General features: G+C 43.0%; 1 protein-coding gene across 4 annotated transcripts in view; it reads right to left on the reverse strand.

Annotated features, from left to right (window-relative positions):
• The window catches only part of arhgap24 (Rho GTPase activating protein 24), a 471,388-nt gene that overhangs the window by 70,448 nt on the left and 382,721 nt on the right, over positions 1–18,219 (reverse strand). For all 4 annotated transcript variants that reach the window (XM_072253124.1, XM_072253125.1, XM_072253126.1 and 1 more), the window contains one exon: positions 7,660–7,782. In XM_072253124.1, the coding sequence (XP_072109225.1) occupies positions 7,660–7,782 (123 nt within the window). The remainder of the gene's footprint in view (positions 1–7,659; positions 7,783–18,219) is intronic.

Consider the following 18,219-nt stretch of genomic DNA (forward strand, 5'->3'; position numbering starts at 1 on the left):
TCCAGCTTGCTGAAATGATGTATTGCCAAGGCCCTTTCAGACACTGGCCAGACTGCATTTGGAATACTCTGAGCAATTTTGGGTCACGAATCTAAGACAGGATGTGCTGGCCCTAGAGAGGGTCCAGAGGAATGTCACGTGAAATTTGTTAACTTAGCAGCAGCAGTTCAATGCAATACGTAATATAGAAGAGAAAAAAAATAATAAATAAAATACAAATAATAATAATAAAAAATAAATAAGTAAATCAATTACAGTATATGTATATTGAATAGATTAAAAAACATTCGAAAACAGAAATTCTGTATATTAAAAAAATGAGGTAGTGTCCAAGGGTTCAATGTCTGTTTAGGAATCGGATGTCAGAGGGGAAGAAGCTGTTTCTGAATCGCTGAGTGTGTGCCTTCAGGCTTCTGTACCTCCTACCTGATGGTAACAATGAGAAAAGGGCATGCTCTGGGTGCTGGGGGTCCTTAATAAAGGACACTGCCTTTCTGAGACACCGCTCCTTGATTATGTCCTGGGTACTTTGTAGGCTTGTACCCAAGATGGAGCTGACTAGATTTACAACTCTCTGCAGCTTTTTTCGGTCCTGTGCAGTAGCCCCTCCATACCAGACAGTGATGCAGCCTGTCAGAATGCTCTCCCTGGTACATCTATAGAAGTTTTTAAGTGTATTTGTTGACATGCCAAATCTCTTCAAACTCCTAATGAAGTATAGCCACTGTCTTGCCTTCTTTATAACTACATTGTTATGTTGGGACCAGGTTAGATCCTCAGAGATCTTGACACCGAGGAACTTGAAACTGCTCACTCTCTCCACTTCTGATCCCTCTATGAGGATTGGTATGTGTTCCTTCGTCTTACCCTTCCTGAAGTCCACAATCAGCTCTTTTGTCTTTCTGACATTGAGTGCCAGGCTGTTGCTGGGACACCATTCCATCAGTTGGCATGTCTCACTCCTGTATGCCCTATTGTTACCAACTGAGATTCTATCAATAATGGTCATATCATCGGCAAATTTACAGATGGTATTTGAGCTATGCTTAGCCACACAGTCATGTTTATATAGAGAGCAGAGCAGTGGGCTAAGCACACACACCTGAGGTGCGCCAGTGTTTATCATCAGCGAGGAGGATATGTTATCACCAATCCGCACATATTGTGGTCTTCCGGTTAGGAAGCTGAGGATCCAATTGCAGAGGGAGGTACAGAGGCCCAGGTTCTACAACTTCTCAATCAGAATTATGGGAATGATGGTATTAAATGCTGAGCTATAGTCGATGAACAGCATCCTGACATAGATGTTTGTCTTGTCCAGGTGGTCTAAAGCTGTGTGGAGAGCCATTAAGATTGCGTCTGCCTTTGACCTATTGTGGTGATAGGCAAATTGCAGTGGGTCCAGGTCCTTGCTGAGGCAGGAGTTCAGTCTAGTCATAACCAACCTCTCAAAGCATTTCATCACTGTAGATGTGACTGCTACCGGGCGATAGTCATTAAGGCAGCTCACGTTATTCTTCTTAGGCACTGGTATAATTGTTGCCTTTTTGAAGCAAGTGGGAACCTCTGCCCGTAGCAGTGAGAAGTTGAAAATGTCCTTGAATACTCACACTAGTTGGTTGGTACAGGTTTTCAGAGCCTTACCAAGTACTCCATCGGGACCTTCTGCCTTGTGAGGGTTCACGCTCTTTAAAGACAGCCTAACATCAGCCACTGAGACAGAGATCACAGGGTCATCATGTGCAGCAGGGATCTTCACAGCTGTAGTTGTGTTCTCCCTTTCTAAGCGTACAAAGAAGTTGTTGAGTTCATCTGGTAGTGAAGCATCGCTGCATTCATGCTATTGGGTTTTGCTTCGTAGGAAGTAATGTCTTGCAAACACTGCCAGAGTTGCCGTGCATCCGAAGTCGCCTTCAACCTCATTTGAAATTGTCTCTTCGCCCTTGAAATAGTCCTCCACAAATCATACCTGGTTTTCTCGTACAAGCCTGGGTTGCCAGACTTGAATGCCACAGAGCTAGCCTTCAGCAGATGGTGTACCTCCTGGTTCATCCATGGCTTTTGGTTTGGAATGTACAGTATGTCTTTGTGGGCACACACTCATCCACACAGGTTTTAATGAAGTTGGTAACAACTGCAGCATACTCATCCAGGTTCAAAGATGAATCCCTGAATACAATCCAGTCCACCAATTCAAAGCAGTCCTGTAGGCGCTCCTGTGCCTCCCTTCTCCATACCTTCCTGGCCCTCACTGCTAGTGCTGCAGCCTTCAGTCTCTGCCTATATTTGGTGAGTATAAGCACAGCTCGGTGATCAGACTTCCCTAAGTGAGGGTGTGGAATAGCACAGTAGGTATTCTTGATGGTAGTGTAGCAGTGGTCCAGTGTGTTGTTTCCTCTGGTATTGCAATTGATCTGTCGATGGTAATTGCTTAGTGACTTTTTCAGAGAGGCCTGGTTGAAATCTCTGAAAACGATGGTGAAGGCGTTAGGATGCTCTGTTTCGTGCATGTTGATCCCATTGCTCAGATCATCTAAAGCCTGATTGACATTGGCCTGAGGTGGAATGTAAACTGCTACCAAAATGACCCCAGAGAACTTCTGTGGTAGGTAAAAAGGACAGCACTTTACTGTTAGATATTCCAGGTCTGGTGAGCAGAATTGGGACAGCACTGATATATTTGTGCATCAAGAAGAGTTGATCATGAGGCATATTCCTCCACCTCGACTTTTGAGAGGCTCTTATAGATCTATCCTTACGGTGTATAGTAAACCTGTCGATCTGAATCGCTGCATCCAGTATAGAAGGAGTTAGACACGCAGAAAACCTACAGCACAATACAGGCCCTTTGGCCCACAAAGCTGTGCCAAAGGTTAACCAGGATTCCGTGAAACAAAGGACACACGTGGTCCTAATGTCTCTATGATTTCAGAATGAGGCCCAGCATCCGAAAAACATGAGAAACCTTTGTGTAGATGTGGAAAAGAACTGATGTAGTCTTATGCACACCACTTTGCCTATTGATGTTTAAACTAAACAGCGTATCAGCTTTGAAATTAGTGCATGGGAATCTACATTGGGAAGTGATAATGCTGGGGACTTAGACTGATTTATAAGCAGGGTCATGGGGGAGAATGGCCTTTCTAGCTACTGAGTGTATGGCATTATAACCATTATGAATTCCGGACTTTTGGTGTGATAATCTTGTGTAATTTCAAAAGCATGTGAGAATCAGGAACTTAGAACTATCATGACAGACGTTCCATTAGAAGTGGCTTTCACTGGGAATGTTGCTTCAAGTGGTGAAGTCATTTGGAGATTGTAACATTTCCTCAGGACACTGCAGTGGGTCATGGCACCAGAAGTGGGAATCCTGGGTAGCCATCAGAATGGATCAGGCCTCTCCTGACCCCCAGAAGAGACAGAAGAAAAAAATTTAAGATATCCGTGTCAGGACTGCAAGTGGAGTGGGAAGGGAGCACTATAATGAGGAGAGGGGGAGGGTTGAGACATAGAACAGCAATGAAAGATAGACCAAGGAGGGGGTGAAAGATGATGGTTGGCTGGGGGAGGGGGAGACAGTGGGTGAAAGGTGGAAGAGCACAGGGGTAAAAGGTGAGACAGGTAGAGACAAGTGTGTGAGGGAAGGGTGAAAGTGGAAACAGAAGGTGATGAGCAGAGACACAAAGGCTGCAAAGTGCTGAAAGCTGATAAATAACCATTTAGGGGCGAGATGCAGGGCCGATGGAACCAGAAGGGAGAGGGTGGTATTAGTGTGTGCATGGAACTGGGCTGGGGGAGGGGGCTGTGAAAGCAGTTAACAGGCTGAGGACGGACAGGTTGGTGTGGGTGTGGAAAAGGAGCTGAAGTGGAACACATCGCAGAGCTCAAGATGTCCACTGTGGACAGAGCAAGGTGCTCTGCAAACCAGAAGCTGGTCTGAGCTTGGTCTCACCAACATATAGGAGACCACATGGGGAGCACTGAATGCAGTAAACGAAGTTGAAGGAAATTCATGGAAATCCTTGCCTCATCTTGCTTCTATGTCTGACCTGCTCCACTACCAAGCAGAGGCACAAACTAGAGACATAACGTCCCAGTTTATGCTTAGATAGTCTACAACCCAATGGTGTTAACTCTGAATTTTCCAATATCAGTTAACCCTTACCTCTGATGTTCCCCACCCTCTCGCTTTCTGATCCACCCCTGGTCCTTTCATTTTTGCTTCATTTCCTTTATCACCTTCTCCAGCCCCCAACCGGCTCCAGCCACATGTCACCCATTGGATCCCTTCCACCATCCGTCCATCCCCCTTCAGATGCTCCCCAGCATCACCTTTCTCATTTAACAGATTCTAACACTCGCAGTCTTTGTACCCCATCAGTCTCCAGCCTCTGTCTCCACCTTCACTCTCACATCCCCTCATTTGGATCCATCTTGTCTGAACCTATTTTCCTTTGACCTCATTCACCTTTCACCCTCGTGCTTCTGTCTCCCAGCCTCACCCATCCACTCCCCTCCCCCACCTGCTAATGATCTGTCACTCCTCCTCAGTCAACTCGGGTCTCACCCCTCGCCCTTCCCTCCCCATTGGCTCCCTTTCCTCTCCACCCTCAGTCCTGACCTGACACAAGGTCTCAACAATGCCAACATTCCTTTCACTCCACAAATGCTGCTCAACCCATCAGGTTCCTCCAGCAGTTTGCTTTTAGCTCCAAATTACAACATCACATTTAATATCACTAACATATGATGTGAAATTTGTTGGCTTTAGCGCAGCAGCAATCCATAATAATAGAGAAAACACAATGAACTGCGGTAAATATATATAATATTTACGTTAAATAAGCAGTGCAATAGAAATAAAAAAGTAGTGGGGTTGTGTTCATGGGTTCAATGTCCATTCAGAAATTGGACAGCAGAGGGAAAGAAGCTGTTCTGGAATCGCTGAGTGTGTAACTTCAGGCCTCTGTACCTCCTCCCTGATGGTAACAGTGAGAAAAGGGCATGCCCTGGGTGCTGGGGGTCCTTAATGGTGAACGTTGCCTTTTTGAAGCACCACACCTTGAAGATGTCCTGGATACTACAGAAGCTGGTGTGCATGATGGAGCTGACTGAGTTTACAATTCTGCAGCTTATTTCAATCCTGTGCAGTAGCCTACCCACTCACCCCTCACCCCCCATTCCAGTCAGTAATGCAGCCGGTTAGAATTCTCTCCATGGTACATCTGTAGAATTTTTGAGTGTTTTTGGTAACATATCACATCTTCTCAAACTCCTGATGAATTATAGCTGCATTGATATGTTGGGTCCAGATTACATCCTCAGCAATATTGACACCCGGGAACTAGAATTTGCTCACCCTTTCCACTTCTGATCTCTCTATGAGGGCTGGTGAGTGCATCTGCACTCTTTTGTGTTTTTAAGATGCTGGATCTATCGTAGGTGATAACAATACCAGACTCCTCCACAGCAGTTTGGGTAAGGGATGGTTCTTTACTTTACCCTCAAGCAGGTTTTCCATTCTTAGTCAGGGCTATTCTTTCAGTGTTGACCCCTCTGTTTTGCTTTATTAACATCAAACTGCTGAATGGCATCATTGTTGCCTGGCTAACAGCCTCTGTCTGAAGGCTTGTTACATTGACAGTGGACTGAGGTACCATTACCCTCTATGGGTTCTGTGGTCAGAAGAAGCCATTTCACCTTCTGATCTCATTCAAAATTGTTTCACACACAAGAAACCTGCAGAAATACAGAGTACAGGTGTCCCCTGCTTTTCAAATGTTCGCTTTACGAAACCTCACTGTTACGAAAAAAGGCAGCGCGTGGAAAAGGTAGCACGTGAAAAGAATGCAGCGTGCGAGAAAAAAGCAGCATGTGAAAAAAGGCAGCGCGCACCCCGAGCAGCTGCTCTCCCCCAGATTCGGAACGGCATTCTAGCTGGCATTGCTTAAACATGTGCCTGCGAGCAGCCATTAGCAAGATGAGTTCTAAGGTATTGGAAAAGCCTGAAAGAGCTCGTAAGGGTGTTACACTTAGCGTAAAACTAGACATAATTAAGCGTTTCGATTGTGGTGAACAAAGTAAGGACAAAGTGAGTTTGGCTTGTGGAAGTTGACGAAGGTGATGTTCAAGAGGTTTTGGCATCTCATGACCAAGAACTGATAGATGAAGAGCTGATGCAACTGGAAGAGGAAAGGATAACAATCGAAACTGAATGCAGTAGCGAACGGGTTGTGGACAGATACTGATTCGCAGAGAATGCAGCGGTAGCCGGGAGGCACACAGCACATCTTTAAGAAAAAAGCCGAAATAAACAAACTAATTAATTAGGTGCCGCCCAGCACGTAATTGTCGGCCCAGATCAGAGGCGACACAATCGGCAATTGCCTCTGATCTGGGCCGACATTTATGCACTGGGCGGCACCTAATTAATTAGCATGTTTATTTCGGCTTTTTTCTTAAAGATGTGCTGGGTGCCTCCCAGCTACCGCTGTACCCTGCATGCTTCGCAGATCGGTATCGGTTCACTGCCTGGAGGGTGGGGGCCACTGCACCACCCCAACCTGCGACAACGCAGCCTAACACACCATCATCAGTGTGCTCTGCGCTGTCTTCCCGATTCCAGTAAGTGATACTACACTGTACATACATTATTTCTACTTTATATCGGCTGTGTATTTTTACGTGTCATTTGGTATGATTTGGCAGCTTCATAGCCTAAAGGTTACTGGAGAGTGTGTTTTTGTCAACAGCGCTTGCGTGAGATTTTCTGCCGAGAGCACTTGCGTCGTGTTTCTGCCGAGAGCGCTTGCATGAGATTTTCGCTACGGTGGACAGTGCAGCAATGATTGTGGAAAAGTATTTCTACTTTATATAGGCTGTGTATTTATCATATTATTCCTGCTTTTACTATATGTTACTGTTATTTTAGGTTTTATGTGTTATTTGGCATGATTTGGTAGGTTATTTTTGGGTCTGTGAACGCTCACAAATTTTTCCCATATAAATAAATGGTAATTGCTTCTTTGCATTATGACCTTCCGGCTTACGAACCATTTCATAGGAACGCTCTACCTTCGGATGGCGGGGAAAACCTGTACTGCAGATGCTCAAATCTGGAGTGAAAATAAACATCTGGAGTACCTCACTGGGTCAAGCATCATCTATGTAGGGAGCTGGAGAGCTGATGCGCTTGTTCAAGAGTCCAGATGAAGGGTCTTGACCCAAAATGGTCAATGTCCATTTCTCTCCACAGGTAAGAAACAAGAGATGCTTTGATCCACCAGCCTTAAACTCATACAGATATTACAAAATATATCAGATGCAAAAAAGGCAGCTAATTTGAACCATTTGGATTTATATTGCTCTGCAATCACTTACGGGAGCAAGGTAGAATGGTGTCAATTAGTACCCTGACTAGGTTGTGACATGGCGGAATGGCTTGGGTTCACACACATGGACTCCAGTGAAAGGTGTTGAGGGAGGTGCAGTGAAGTTTTCACAGGTGGAGTCCTCTTGATCCCATGACTCCAGTCTAGATTCTAGTGCACTTATTGTGCAGAATGATACCCCTGTAAAACTGGGTTGTAAGATTAAAAATAATTTTGGCCTAAAAGTAATTTTCAGCAGGGAAGTGGTCATAATATGTCAGCTTACCTCCACCAAAAGGGGCCCAGATCACTCTGCGAATGCTCTTCACCCAGTCTTCCATGTCATTCTGTGCACTGGCCATGAGGAGGTACGTTTCATGATTGGTGGTCATCCGATCGCGATCTCCTCCTGGAAGACATGGTACAGTTAGTGGCACTTCAAAAGAAATCTTTGGAGTGAGTTGTTTGTCTGTTCTCTGAAGGAAGAACCTCAGAACAAAAGAACAGCCTGGGGACGGTGAAGCTGTGGAATTTGTTGCCACTGCGGGCTGAGGAGACCAAGTCATTGAATGCATTTAAGAGTGACAGGTTTTTGAGTACGAAGAAGATTAAGTTTACAGGGAGAAGGCAGGGGAATGGGGTTAAAAAAATCAGCTGCGAATGAATGGCAGAGCAGACTTGTTTGGCCAAATGGCCTAATTGTGTTTCTATATCTTATAATCTTCTCAAACCTATTTTTTTTACTTTTTAATGTGCCCCTGCTACCTGACTGGCCTGGTGAGCAAGGCTTTTACTAGGCTCCTCCCACCTGCCCATAGACCGTCAGATAATGCACAGATTTGTAGATATGAGGACAACGCAACTCGTTTGATTACAGTTACAATGGCACAAGTGACATACTGTATCAGCTTAACATCCTGCCAACAGTACCAAACAAAATATCTCCATGTCAGAGTTAAAAGTCAGGATTATATATTGAGAGCACAATCTACTTTTCTTATTGAAACACTGTCTTGTACTCAGGTCTCCTGAATTTTAAGCTTGGCAATGGGTGTTTTCTCCTCTCTCAAATGACGGAACAATGGCAGTTACATTGATCCCAATTGAAGTTTCTGGAGCTGAAAATGAACAAATATACTGCCAGCACTTGGGTGATTGTTTGTATGCTTGCCAGAAAATAATTGATCCAGGATTTGTGAGGCGTTGCCGACCTCCATGCTTGCCCACAATAATTGATGCTTACATTGGGCCTGAAATAGTCAGATATCGAAAGCGTCACAAGGTCTTTCCCTAACTATGACATGTATAAGATTCCAGGTGATGTTTGGATGTGGGACATCAACCTGCTAAATTGCTCAATCCACACCCCACCCAACCCCTTTCTATGCCTGAAAAATTGAAGAAATTTAAACCTATATTTCCCTTTGGGAACATTTTTGACTTTCTGTGTGAAAACAAATGAAAGACCTCCTACCTTAAGCTTTCTTTGAAACTTTGTCCAGAGAATGAAAGCCCTGATATTACTGATAATTAAACAGGTAAGGCAGTGGAGGATTCAGACCTAATACAGGCAAATGGAATGTATGCGGACAAAAAGGTCAGTATGGATACGGAGAGGCTGAATGGCCCTTTTCTGTGATTCCATGACTGTACGATATTCAAAAATTTTGCTGTACTGCTCTTGGAAACAGTTTATTACAAGTTTCTATTTAAGAATGAAAACAATTTTAGAATCCCTTCCTCTGTAGCATGATCCACAGACACAGGCAAGAATATCCATCAGAAAATACCTAAAAGGTTTTCATTGCCTTTCGGTTTGTCTGTATCATCTGCTTGTGTTGTCTGGCGTTGTGGGCAGAGATACTTCCAGTTCAGAATACGTAACTCTCAGTGATCTGAACAGAAGCTGAATTAAATTGATTCTGCAATCTCCGTGATTTCTTCATATAAACCATCACTTGTATTGGGTGGTGCCAGATCAGGAAGGCGGTATATATTTTTGAGGCTACATCCATTAGTAATATACATTTACTTAAGTTCTCACACGCCTTTAATTTGAGCAGGCACATTTCCATCCTGCCTCCCAATTTTGGCATTATTATTATTTACCCTGAAGAACATCGCCATCTGTTTTACATAAGGGATCACATGCTTTATTATAAAATCCCCAAGCTCCCAAAACATCTAGATTGTAACATTTGCTTTTTAATGATAACAAAGTTTAGAGAGAGTCATGAACAGAATTTTCCAGCCCAGAAAGAGACTTTTCAGCCCACAGCATGCACATTAACCATTAACCATTCATCCACACCAGACATATTTTAGCTCTCAGAGTCCCATCATCTTCCGGCACCTCCATTCTCCTACCACCCAAATGCAATGGGGCAATTAACCCATTAACTAGCATGAATTGAGGACCCAGGAGGAAACCAGAGCATCTGGAGGAACCCCACAGGAGAATATGCAAATTTCACAGACAAAGTTTAGGAGCAACCCATGCTGCTGGAACGGTGTGCAATGTCCCTTTTCGCCCTTGAGCTGGAATCCAAAATTGGGTCATGTCAGTTGAAGTCGTCATGTTGAAGTTACTGTGACAAATAGAAAATGTACTCTTGGGTCTCCAGGTTCCCTGTGTTGCCAATTTACTTGTAGCAAATAAACAGTGGTGGAGCTACAAAATGAACGTGCTATTTGTAAAACAGCAACTAGCAGTTAGATTGCAGTGCCTGCGTACAACCATGTACTTAGAGGTATACCATCAATTACAAATTGTATAAGGAACCCTAAACTTATATACTTACATAAAATTTTCATGACATCAGTTCTAAACCTGACGTTGTGCATCTTACTGCTCTCACCTCAGGGATAGCTGAACATATCACAACATACTGCATTGTTAAATTTATTCTGCGTTGGTTCATTCTGCAGGAGCTGCTCGTGTATCTTACTACCTTTCTTCCTCTGTCCAGAATATCACCTAAATTATTGACAAACATGCAACAGTACAATTAGTCATCTATCGTAATTGGAAAATTATGAATTCATTTTCTCTACCCCTTAGAGCAAGATGCACTTGACAACTCTGAAGCATCACTAATTCCAGTGGATCACTTCCCCTCGTAGATCTTTGACAATACTGGATCATTATAGAACAGTACAACGCAGGAATAAGCCTCTGGCCCACAGGCTATCTTCTTGCCATTACAAGTGTGCATGAAACAATCCATGTAAAACTTAATAAAGAGGCTATTAACTCCTATTAATAACTACATAAGTTATAATTATACACAGCCTTTGGTATATTCCTCAACAGCATGAAGCCAGTTACAATAGTCAGTGCTATCAGTGTTACCTTATACTTCATGTATTCAGAAACACTCCTTGATAGGGAAATTCACAGATAGTGGTAATCAATTTCAGTTGTTGGTCAACTGAGTCTCAATCCTCAATAACCCTTTCCATCTAGATGACAAATGCCTAGACCAGTAGTGTTGACCTTGCAAATTGTTTCCCAATAATCTAATCTTATTTCACATTGCAGATAATTGCGGGTAGTCAGCCTTTGTTCTACTGCTCTTTGATTTTTGCTCACTCAGAGTGAAACTCCTGTTTGCATGTTCATCATAGACTTCAACAGACCAATCAGGCCTTCTGCAAACATTATCTTGGTCCAATGTAAACTACAATTCAAAGTTCAAAGTAAATTTATATTATCAAAGTATGTATCTATCACCACATATTACTCTGAGATCCATTTTTTTTTGTGAACATTCACAGTAAATACAAAGAAACACAAGAAAATCAATGAAAAATCCCACATGGCAAAGACAGGCAACCAACCAATGTGCAAAAATCAACACACTGTCCAAATACAAAATAAAACTACTAATAATAATAAACAAGCAATAAATAAATAAATAAATAAATAAATATCGAGAATACGAGTGGCAGAATCCTTAAAAGTGAGTTCATAGATTATGGAATCAGTTCAGTGTTAGGGTGAGTCAATTTATTCCCTCTGATTCAGCAGCCTGATGGTTGAGGGATAATAACTGTTTCTGAACCCGGTGGTGTGGGATGCAAGGTTCCTGTACCTTCTTCCTGATGGCGGCAGTGAGAGAACAACATGGAAGAATACTTCCGGTCAAGATGGCGCCTGCATACAGTGCTCCTTTGGATAGATCATGAAACCATCCTTTTCACTCCCTTTATGTCTCTTACGCTTGTTTCTAGTCTTGAATGTGATTATGGAGCTGTTGGAGTCTGTTTTGATGTTTGGAGATTGTTTGGGCGCTTCAGTACATTGCAATCTCCGAGAGGATTCCAAGAGGTAGAGGCAGTGTGAATGAACCTTGTGGTGGGATGGGGGATGGCGTGCAAGCTGATGTTTGGCCCCATTTCACAGATGAAAGCTCCCATTCTTTGCCGATTAGGGAGACTGAAGGATTAAAACAAGTGCAAAGGGGTGAGTATCTTTTCATTGCTCTGTACTGGACAGGGAAAAGTCTGCTGCTGGGCCCAGAGACTGTTCCCCGGTTTACCCTGTGTTTTGATTTTGGATTTACTTTTTTTCAGTCTTATAGTTTTTATACCCTATGTTTTTTTCTCTCAATCTTCTCATTTATTTTTGTGTGGGGAGGGGTATTTGCGGGTTGATGTGTCTGATCTTTCTCGTTTGGTTTTTGGTGTGTGAAGAGGGATTTTTGGGTTGATGTGCCTCATCTATTTTGTTCTTCTTTTTCATACTGGAGGAGGGATTTGGGGGTTAATGATATTGCTGCCTTTCCTTACTTCCTTGGTTTTATGGCTACCTGGAGAACTGAAGAATTTTAGAGTTGTATACTTTGATAATAAATGAACCTCTGAACCTTCGGCCTGAATGGCAGGGAATCCTTGATAATGGAAGCTGCTTTCCTGCAACAGTGCACCTTGTAAATGTGCTCTGTGTTGGGGAGGACTTTACCTGTGATGGACTGGGCATCATACAGTTTTTGAGGAGATTATGAGGAAGGTTGATAAAGGAAGTAGTGGAAGCTGGCTACATTGACTCTAGCAAGGCCTTTGTCAAAGGGTGCAGAAGTATTAGTTGCATTCAGGGTGAAGAAGTAAATTGGATTCAACATTGGCTTAGTGGGAGAAGCTAGAGGGTGGGAGTACTGTTATGTCCTGGAGGCCTGTGACTACTGGAGTGCTGTAGGGTTCAGTACTGGATCTATTGTTGTTTATCATATATATTAATGATTTAAATGATAATGTAGTGAACTGGATCAGCAAATTTGCAGGTGACACCAAGACAGAGGGCATACTGGACACAGAGAAAGGCTATCAAAGCCTGCATGGTGATTTGGACCAGCTGACAAAATGGGATGAAAAATGGCAGGTGGAATTTAATGCAGACAAGTGTAAAGTATTGCACTTTGGCAGGACAAACCAGAGGAGCACTTACACCATGAATGGTAGGGCACTGAGGTGTGTCATGGAACAAAGGGATCTGGGAATACAGATCTATTATTCCTTGAAAGTGGCATCACAAGTACATAGGGTTTCAAAGAGAACTTTTGGCACATTGGCCTTCATAAATCAGAGCCTTGAATACATGGGTGGGGATGTTATGTGAAGTTTTAAAACATTGGTCAGGGCATATTTCAACTACTGGCCACTTACCTACAAGAAATGTATCAATAAGTTTGAAAAAGTGCAGAGAAAACTTACAAGAACGTTGCTGGTACTTGGGGGCCCGAGGTATGGGGTAACATTGAGTAGGTTAGGACTTTTTTCCCTGGAGCATAGGAGAATGAGGGAATATCTTATAGAGGTATACAATATCATGAGGGCAATAGATAGGGTAAAGGCAAGCAGGCTTCTTCCACTGAGGATGGCTGTCACGTACTAGGGCTCATGGGTGAAAGATGAGAGACAAGGAATGTCACTGAGAGGGTATTGTGAGTGTGGGATGAGCTGCTAGTGGAGGTAGTGGATGTGGGTTCAGTCAGAACATACAAGCGAAGTTTGGATAGGTACATGGATGAGAGAGGTATGAGGACTATGGTCTGGATATGGGTAGATGGGTCTAGGCAGAGTAACAGGTCAGCATGGACAAGACAAGAGAGGTATGGAGGACTATGGTCTGGATGTGGGTAGATGGGTCTAGGCAGAGAAACAGGTCAGCATGGACAAGATGGGCCAAAGCACCTGTTTCTGTGCTGTGTGTTCTGTGTCTCTAGACACACCCAACATTGGGACATACGCTGTATGTAGGAGAGAGTACGGTTACATTACAAGATTAGTGTGCTGAGAAAATAGCTATCAGAAAGATTGTGGGATATCTTTTTATTATCTCAATTATCTCAAAAACAGGTGATACCGGGAGGTTCATGTAGATCTCTTCATTTCAGTGTAAGGTACCCAAGATAAGCATAAAGAAGACTGTGAATATGAACAATCAGTTTTACAGTCCACAAGTCTGTCATAGCAATGAAGGAGAATATTAAATGCTGTGCTCTGAAGTAGAAACTAAGGTACTGGAAATACACTTTTAATGCTTCAAAATGATGAACTATTTTCCACAGTACTATTAAAACATCACATTGACGTACATACAGTATGATCAACATGTAGCTGATTAACTCTACTTTCCCACCTGGTCTCCTACAACTCTCGTTCTCCCCATGAACCAGCTACAATACCTGTATATTTTGTTTCTTGCTGCAGAGTCTGATTTTGACTACCTGCAGTGAACCTACAACAGTTTTCACTTTGCAAGTAAATCATTTCATGTTCTATGGAAAGATTGAATTTGTTTGGATGAGTGATCTTTGATCTCTCTTTGCTCATTGGGGACATCTTATAGGTAACTAGTTCTGAATGAATCTAGTAATCTCATGACACTCTAGAATAAATCTGTGAAGACTTCATAAGGCAAAATGATTTAATGTCTATACATACTGAACAGGGTACATGGAACACCCTTCAAATGGCAGCTTCCTCCATTACAAGTTTATGACATTTATCTTTATTAAATGTTCTCCTATGCTTGATAATTTTATGCTGAAGAAATCATTCTAAAGAATCTCAGGGATTATTTCCATAATTGTAACAGTGTACTTGTAGCACATTAAAGAATTAAGTGATCTTTCCACTTTAAACATTAAAGATCCAATTGGTATTTTTAAAATGGATATAAAGGATACGAAAGACCTCAGGTGTGCAGGTCAAAAATGAAAGCATTAAGATGACTAAATTAGCCCTTGATTTTCATTTTCCTGATATGTTTGCATTAGCTTGCTTGCCATACACTGTGTGCTCGTGCCAGCTTCGGGGGTTTAGGCACTCTGACTGCCCGGAATATGGATCCCTGTCATCACCCCTTTAAAGATTCAGGCCCGCCCTTCTAATTGGCGGCCATGTTTTGGTGCCAGAGTTTTAATATTTAAAGCAGTGGTCCCCAACCACTGGGCCGCGGACCGGTACCGGGCTGCAAAGCATGCGCTACTGGGCCGCAAGGAAACGATATGATTTGGCGATAGGAGTCAGCTGCACTGTTCCTCATTCCCTGTCACGCCCACTGTTGAGCCATTACGCATGCGAGGTCATTACCCGTGCATCAGCCATGTCAGCGCGGGAAGAAGATTAACTCCTCGAGCTTGCAAATGACGGCGGGCTGAAAAGTATGTTTCACATAACATCTCTGCCGGCATTCTGGATCTCAAGGTCAAGGCTAAATACCTGTATCCCGAGATAGCCACGAAAGCACTGAAAACGTTGCTTCCATTTCCAACATACCTCTGCAACGAAAACTAAATTGCAGAATAGACTGGACATAAGGAACCCCCTTCGAGTATCGCTGTCTCCCATCACCCCTCGATAGGACCGTCTTGTTGCAGGAAAACAAGCCCAGGGCTCCCACTGATTCAGCGATATTGGTGTGTTGCAATGATTTTATATGTTCATACGGGGAAAATGTGTGCTGTGTGTTTAATATCCAAACGTTACTTAAAATGTTATGATGCTATTGACTTACTTCTATAACCATATAACAATTACAGCACGGAAACAGGCGATCTCTGCCCTTCTAGTCCGTGCCAAACGCTACTCTCACCTAGTCCCACCGACCTGCACTCAGCCCATAACCCTCCATTCCTTTCCTGTCCATATACCTATCCAATTTTTCTTTAAATTGATAATATTGGACCGGCCTCTACCACTCCTACTGGAAGTTCGTTCAACACTTACTTCAAGCTCCCCTGTCCTCCCCTGATAATTGACATCACTACATTCATGCGAGGAAAATATGCGCTGTGTGTTTAATATTAAATTCGTTAGATAAACCCTTTTAGAAAGGAAATTGAGTATATTAGCCATTTATCACCTATATTCCGGTCGTGATTAACCCCCTCCCCCCCAAACAGAATCGCCAAAAACGATTTGTAGAAAAAATTCGGCACGTATATGCATGCCTAAATCACGCATGCGCACTGGTGCCTGCACAAGGCTTCATGGTCATTGTAGCCTCGGGGTAAACAATGTATTTAACTGCTACTCTTGTCCGTTGGCAACCCTACCCCCTCCCCCCCCCACCGGGTCAGCCGGTTCGCAAGAATATTGTCAATATGAACCGGTCCGCAGTGCAAAAAAGGTTGGGGACCCCTGATTTAAAGAGTACCTGAACTGATGTTTGATGCTCATTTGTCAGCTTTACTTTGGATTCTTGTCTAACATATTTATCTAAAACTTAAATACTCCTATGCTGTCTGCTTCTGTGGCATTCCAGAAAAGCATTTGAGACCCCTACTTCTCTCAGTGTAAAAAAAAAACTTCCTTTCATATCTTCTTTGAACTTTCCCCATCACCTTAAATATATGCCTCAAGTACTGAACATTTCATTTCCAGGAAAAAGATACGTGGCACTCTATGTTTTGCATAATTATATAAGTTTCTATCAAATCTCCATCGGTCTCTACTAGAGAAAACAGCCCCAGGATTGTTCAACCTCTCCTCATAACTCCTGTAAACATGTCTTCTAAACCAGGCAGCAGCCCACTGAACCTCCTCTGCACCCTCTCCAAAGTCACCACTCCCTTCCTATAATGAGGCAAGCAGAATTCAACACAATACACAAAGTGTGGCCTAACCAGGGTTTTCTAAAGATGTAACGTTACTTCCTGACTCTTGTACTCAGTACTTCGACCAATGAAGGGAAGCATGTCATATGCCTTCTTCACCACCCTTTAACACCAGTGCAGCCATTTTTAGGGAGCCATGTATCTGGACCCCTCTCATCAACACTGTTAAGGTTCTTGCCATTTCTTACGATGGATCAGCCAAAGAGCAACAGACTTGTCAGATCAAACAACAAAGCCTCTTCTCCACCCATATATCCAACTTATCTAAGTCCTGTTGATGGCCACACCATCAACCTTCATGTCATCTGCAAAATTAATCACTTATCCTACCACTTTCATCAAAATCATTTATACATACGATATGACAAACAACAAAGATCTCTGCAGAACTCTACTAGTCACAGACCAACATCTAGAATGAGCCAACCACCACTACCCTCTGTCTTCTGTGGACAAGCCAGCTTTGGATCTAATCAGTCAAGTCACATGGATCACATACATCCTAATTTTCCAGATGAGCTTACTACGGGAGGGCCTTGTTGAAAGTCTCACAATATCACGCATGCAACACTGCTCTACCTTCATCACCTCCTCAAAAAGCTCAATCAAGTTAGTAAAACATGACTTGCCCTGACTGTTCCTAATTAGACTATGCTTCTCCAAATGCTCATAAACCCTATCCCCTCATCTCAGTTTAACTGTGTGTATTCGCTGGTACAGGATTACAGGCTTTATCGCTACTAAGGGGCCCACAAGATCCTAAGCCTTTCTTGCCAGGACCTTGCCTTCAAATCTCATTGTCACCCTACTGTGGTCAGCTCCATGCCAACGACCATATCCGTAAATATCTCTCTTCATTAGGGACAGTATACATTAGTGTCTAAAATCACGTTGCCACTGGCCAGCAGCCTGCAGGGGTTCTGGTGTAATCCTGAGAAGCCTCACTCCCAAGTTGCTCTCACTCCTTTCTCACTGGCTCTGCTCCGCAGCTGCCATGAACTAAAATCCAGACTTTCGAGATTCAAGGTCTTTCACACTGATTTAGCCTTGACATTTTGTTGGACTTTACCGGTAGCCCAGAAGAGGGTGAGCAGAATGTCTATGGATCTATCATAAGTATGGCGATAAAATTGCTGGTATTCGGGCAGGTAATGAAATATTCTGGCACACTGAAATGCCCAATAATTCCCACCTGAGGATGCAAGGGAATCACATTCTACTTGGATCCAGATAGTTCCCAGTGAAAGATGTTTGGAGCTGAACAACAACTTAAATTAAAGCCCAATGAAATGGTAAAAATAATTCTCTCCCAACAGAACAAATGTAGGTGCCTTCAAAACAAATGCAGTAATTTTGGAAGTTAACTTTTATTTCCCATGTACTGGATCAATGCAAGGCAGGGAAGTTTAAGAGCAATTCCAAGGTCTAATGTCTTAGCATCTGAAATCATGGCTGCTATTGTTGGAGTAATTAAGTTCAGGGATGATGAAGAAGCCAGAATTAGAGGAATTCAGATGACTTGAAAACTTGGAGAAACAAAGGAGATTACAGAGACAGAGATAATTTGGACAATAATTTTTAAAACCAATGCTTTGCTTACTTGGAGTGCCAGAGTAATTTAGCAAGCATAAGGGTGATGGGTGAATGGATGTGAATTAGTATGCAGGTGACAAAGATTTACAAGACCACAGAATGAGGAGGCCAGCCAGGAAAGCGTTGGAATA

This window comes from Mobula birostris, chromosome 3 (assembly GCF_030028105.1).
Source record: "Mobula birostris isolate sMobBir1 chromosome 3, sMobBir1.hap1, whole genome shotgun sequence".
Taxonomy (NCBI): domain Eukaryota; kingdom Metazoa; phylum Chordata; class Chondrichthyes; order Myliobatiformes; family Myliobatidae; genus Mobula; species Mobula birostris.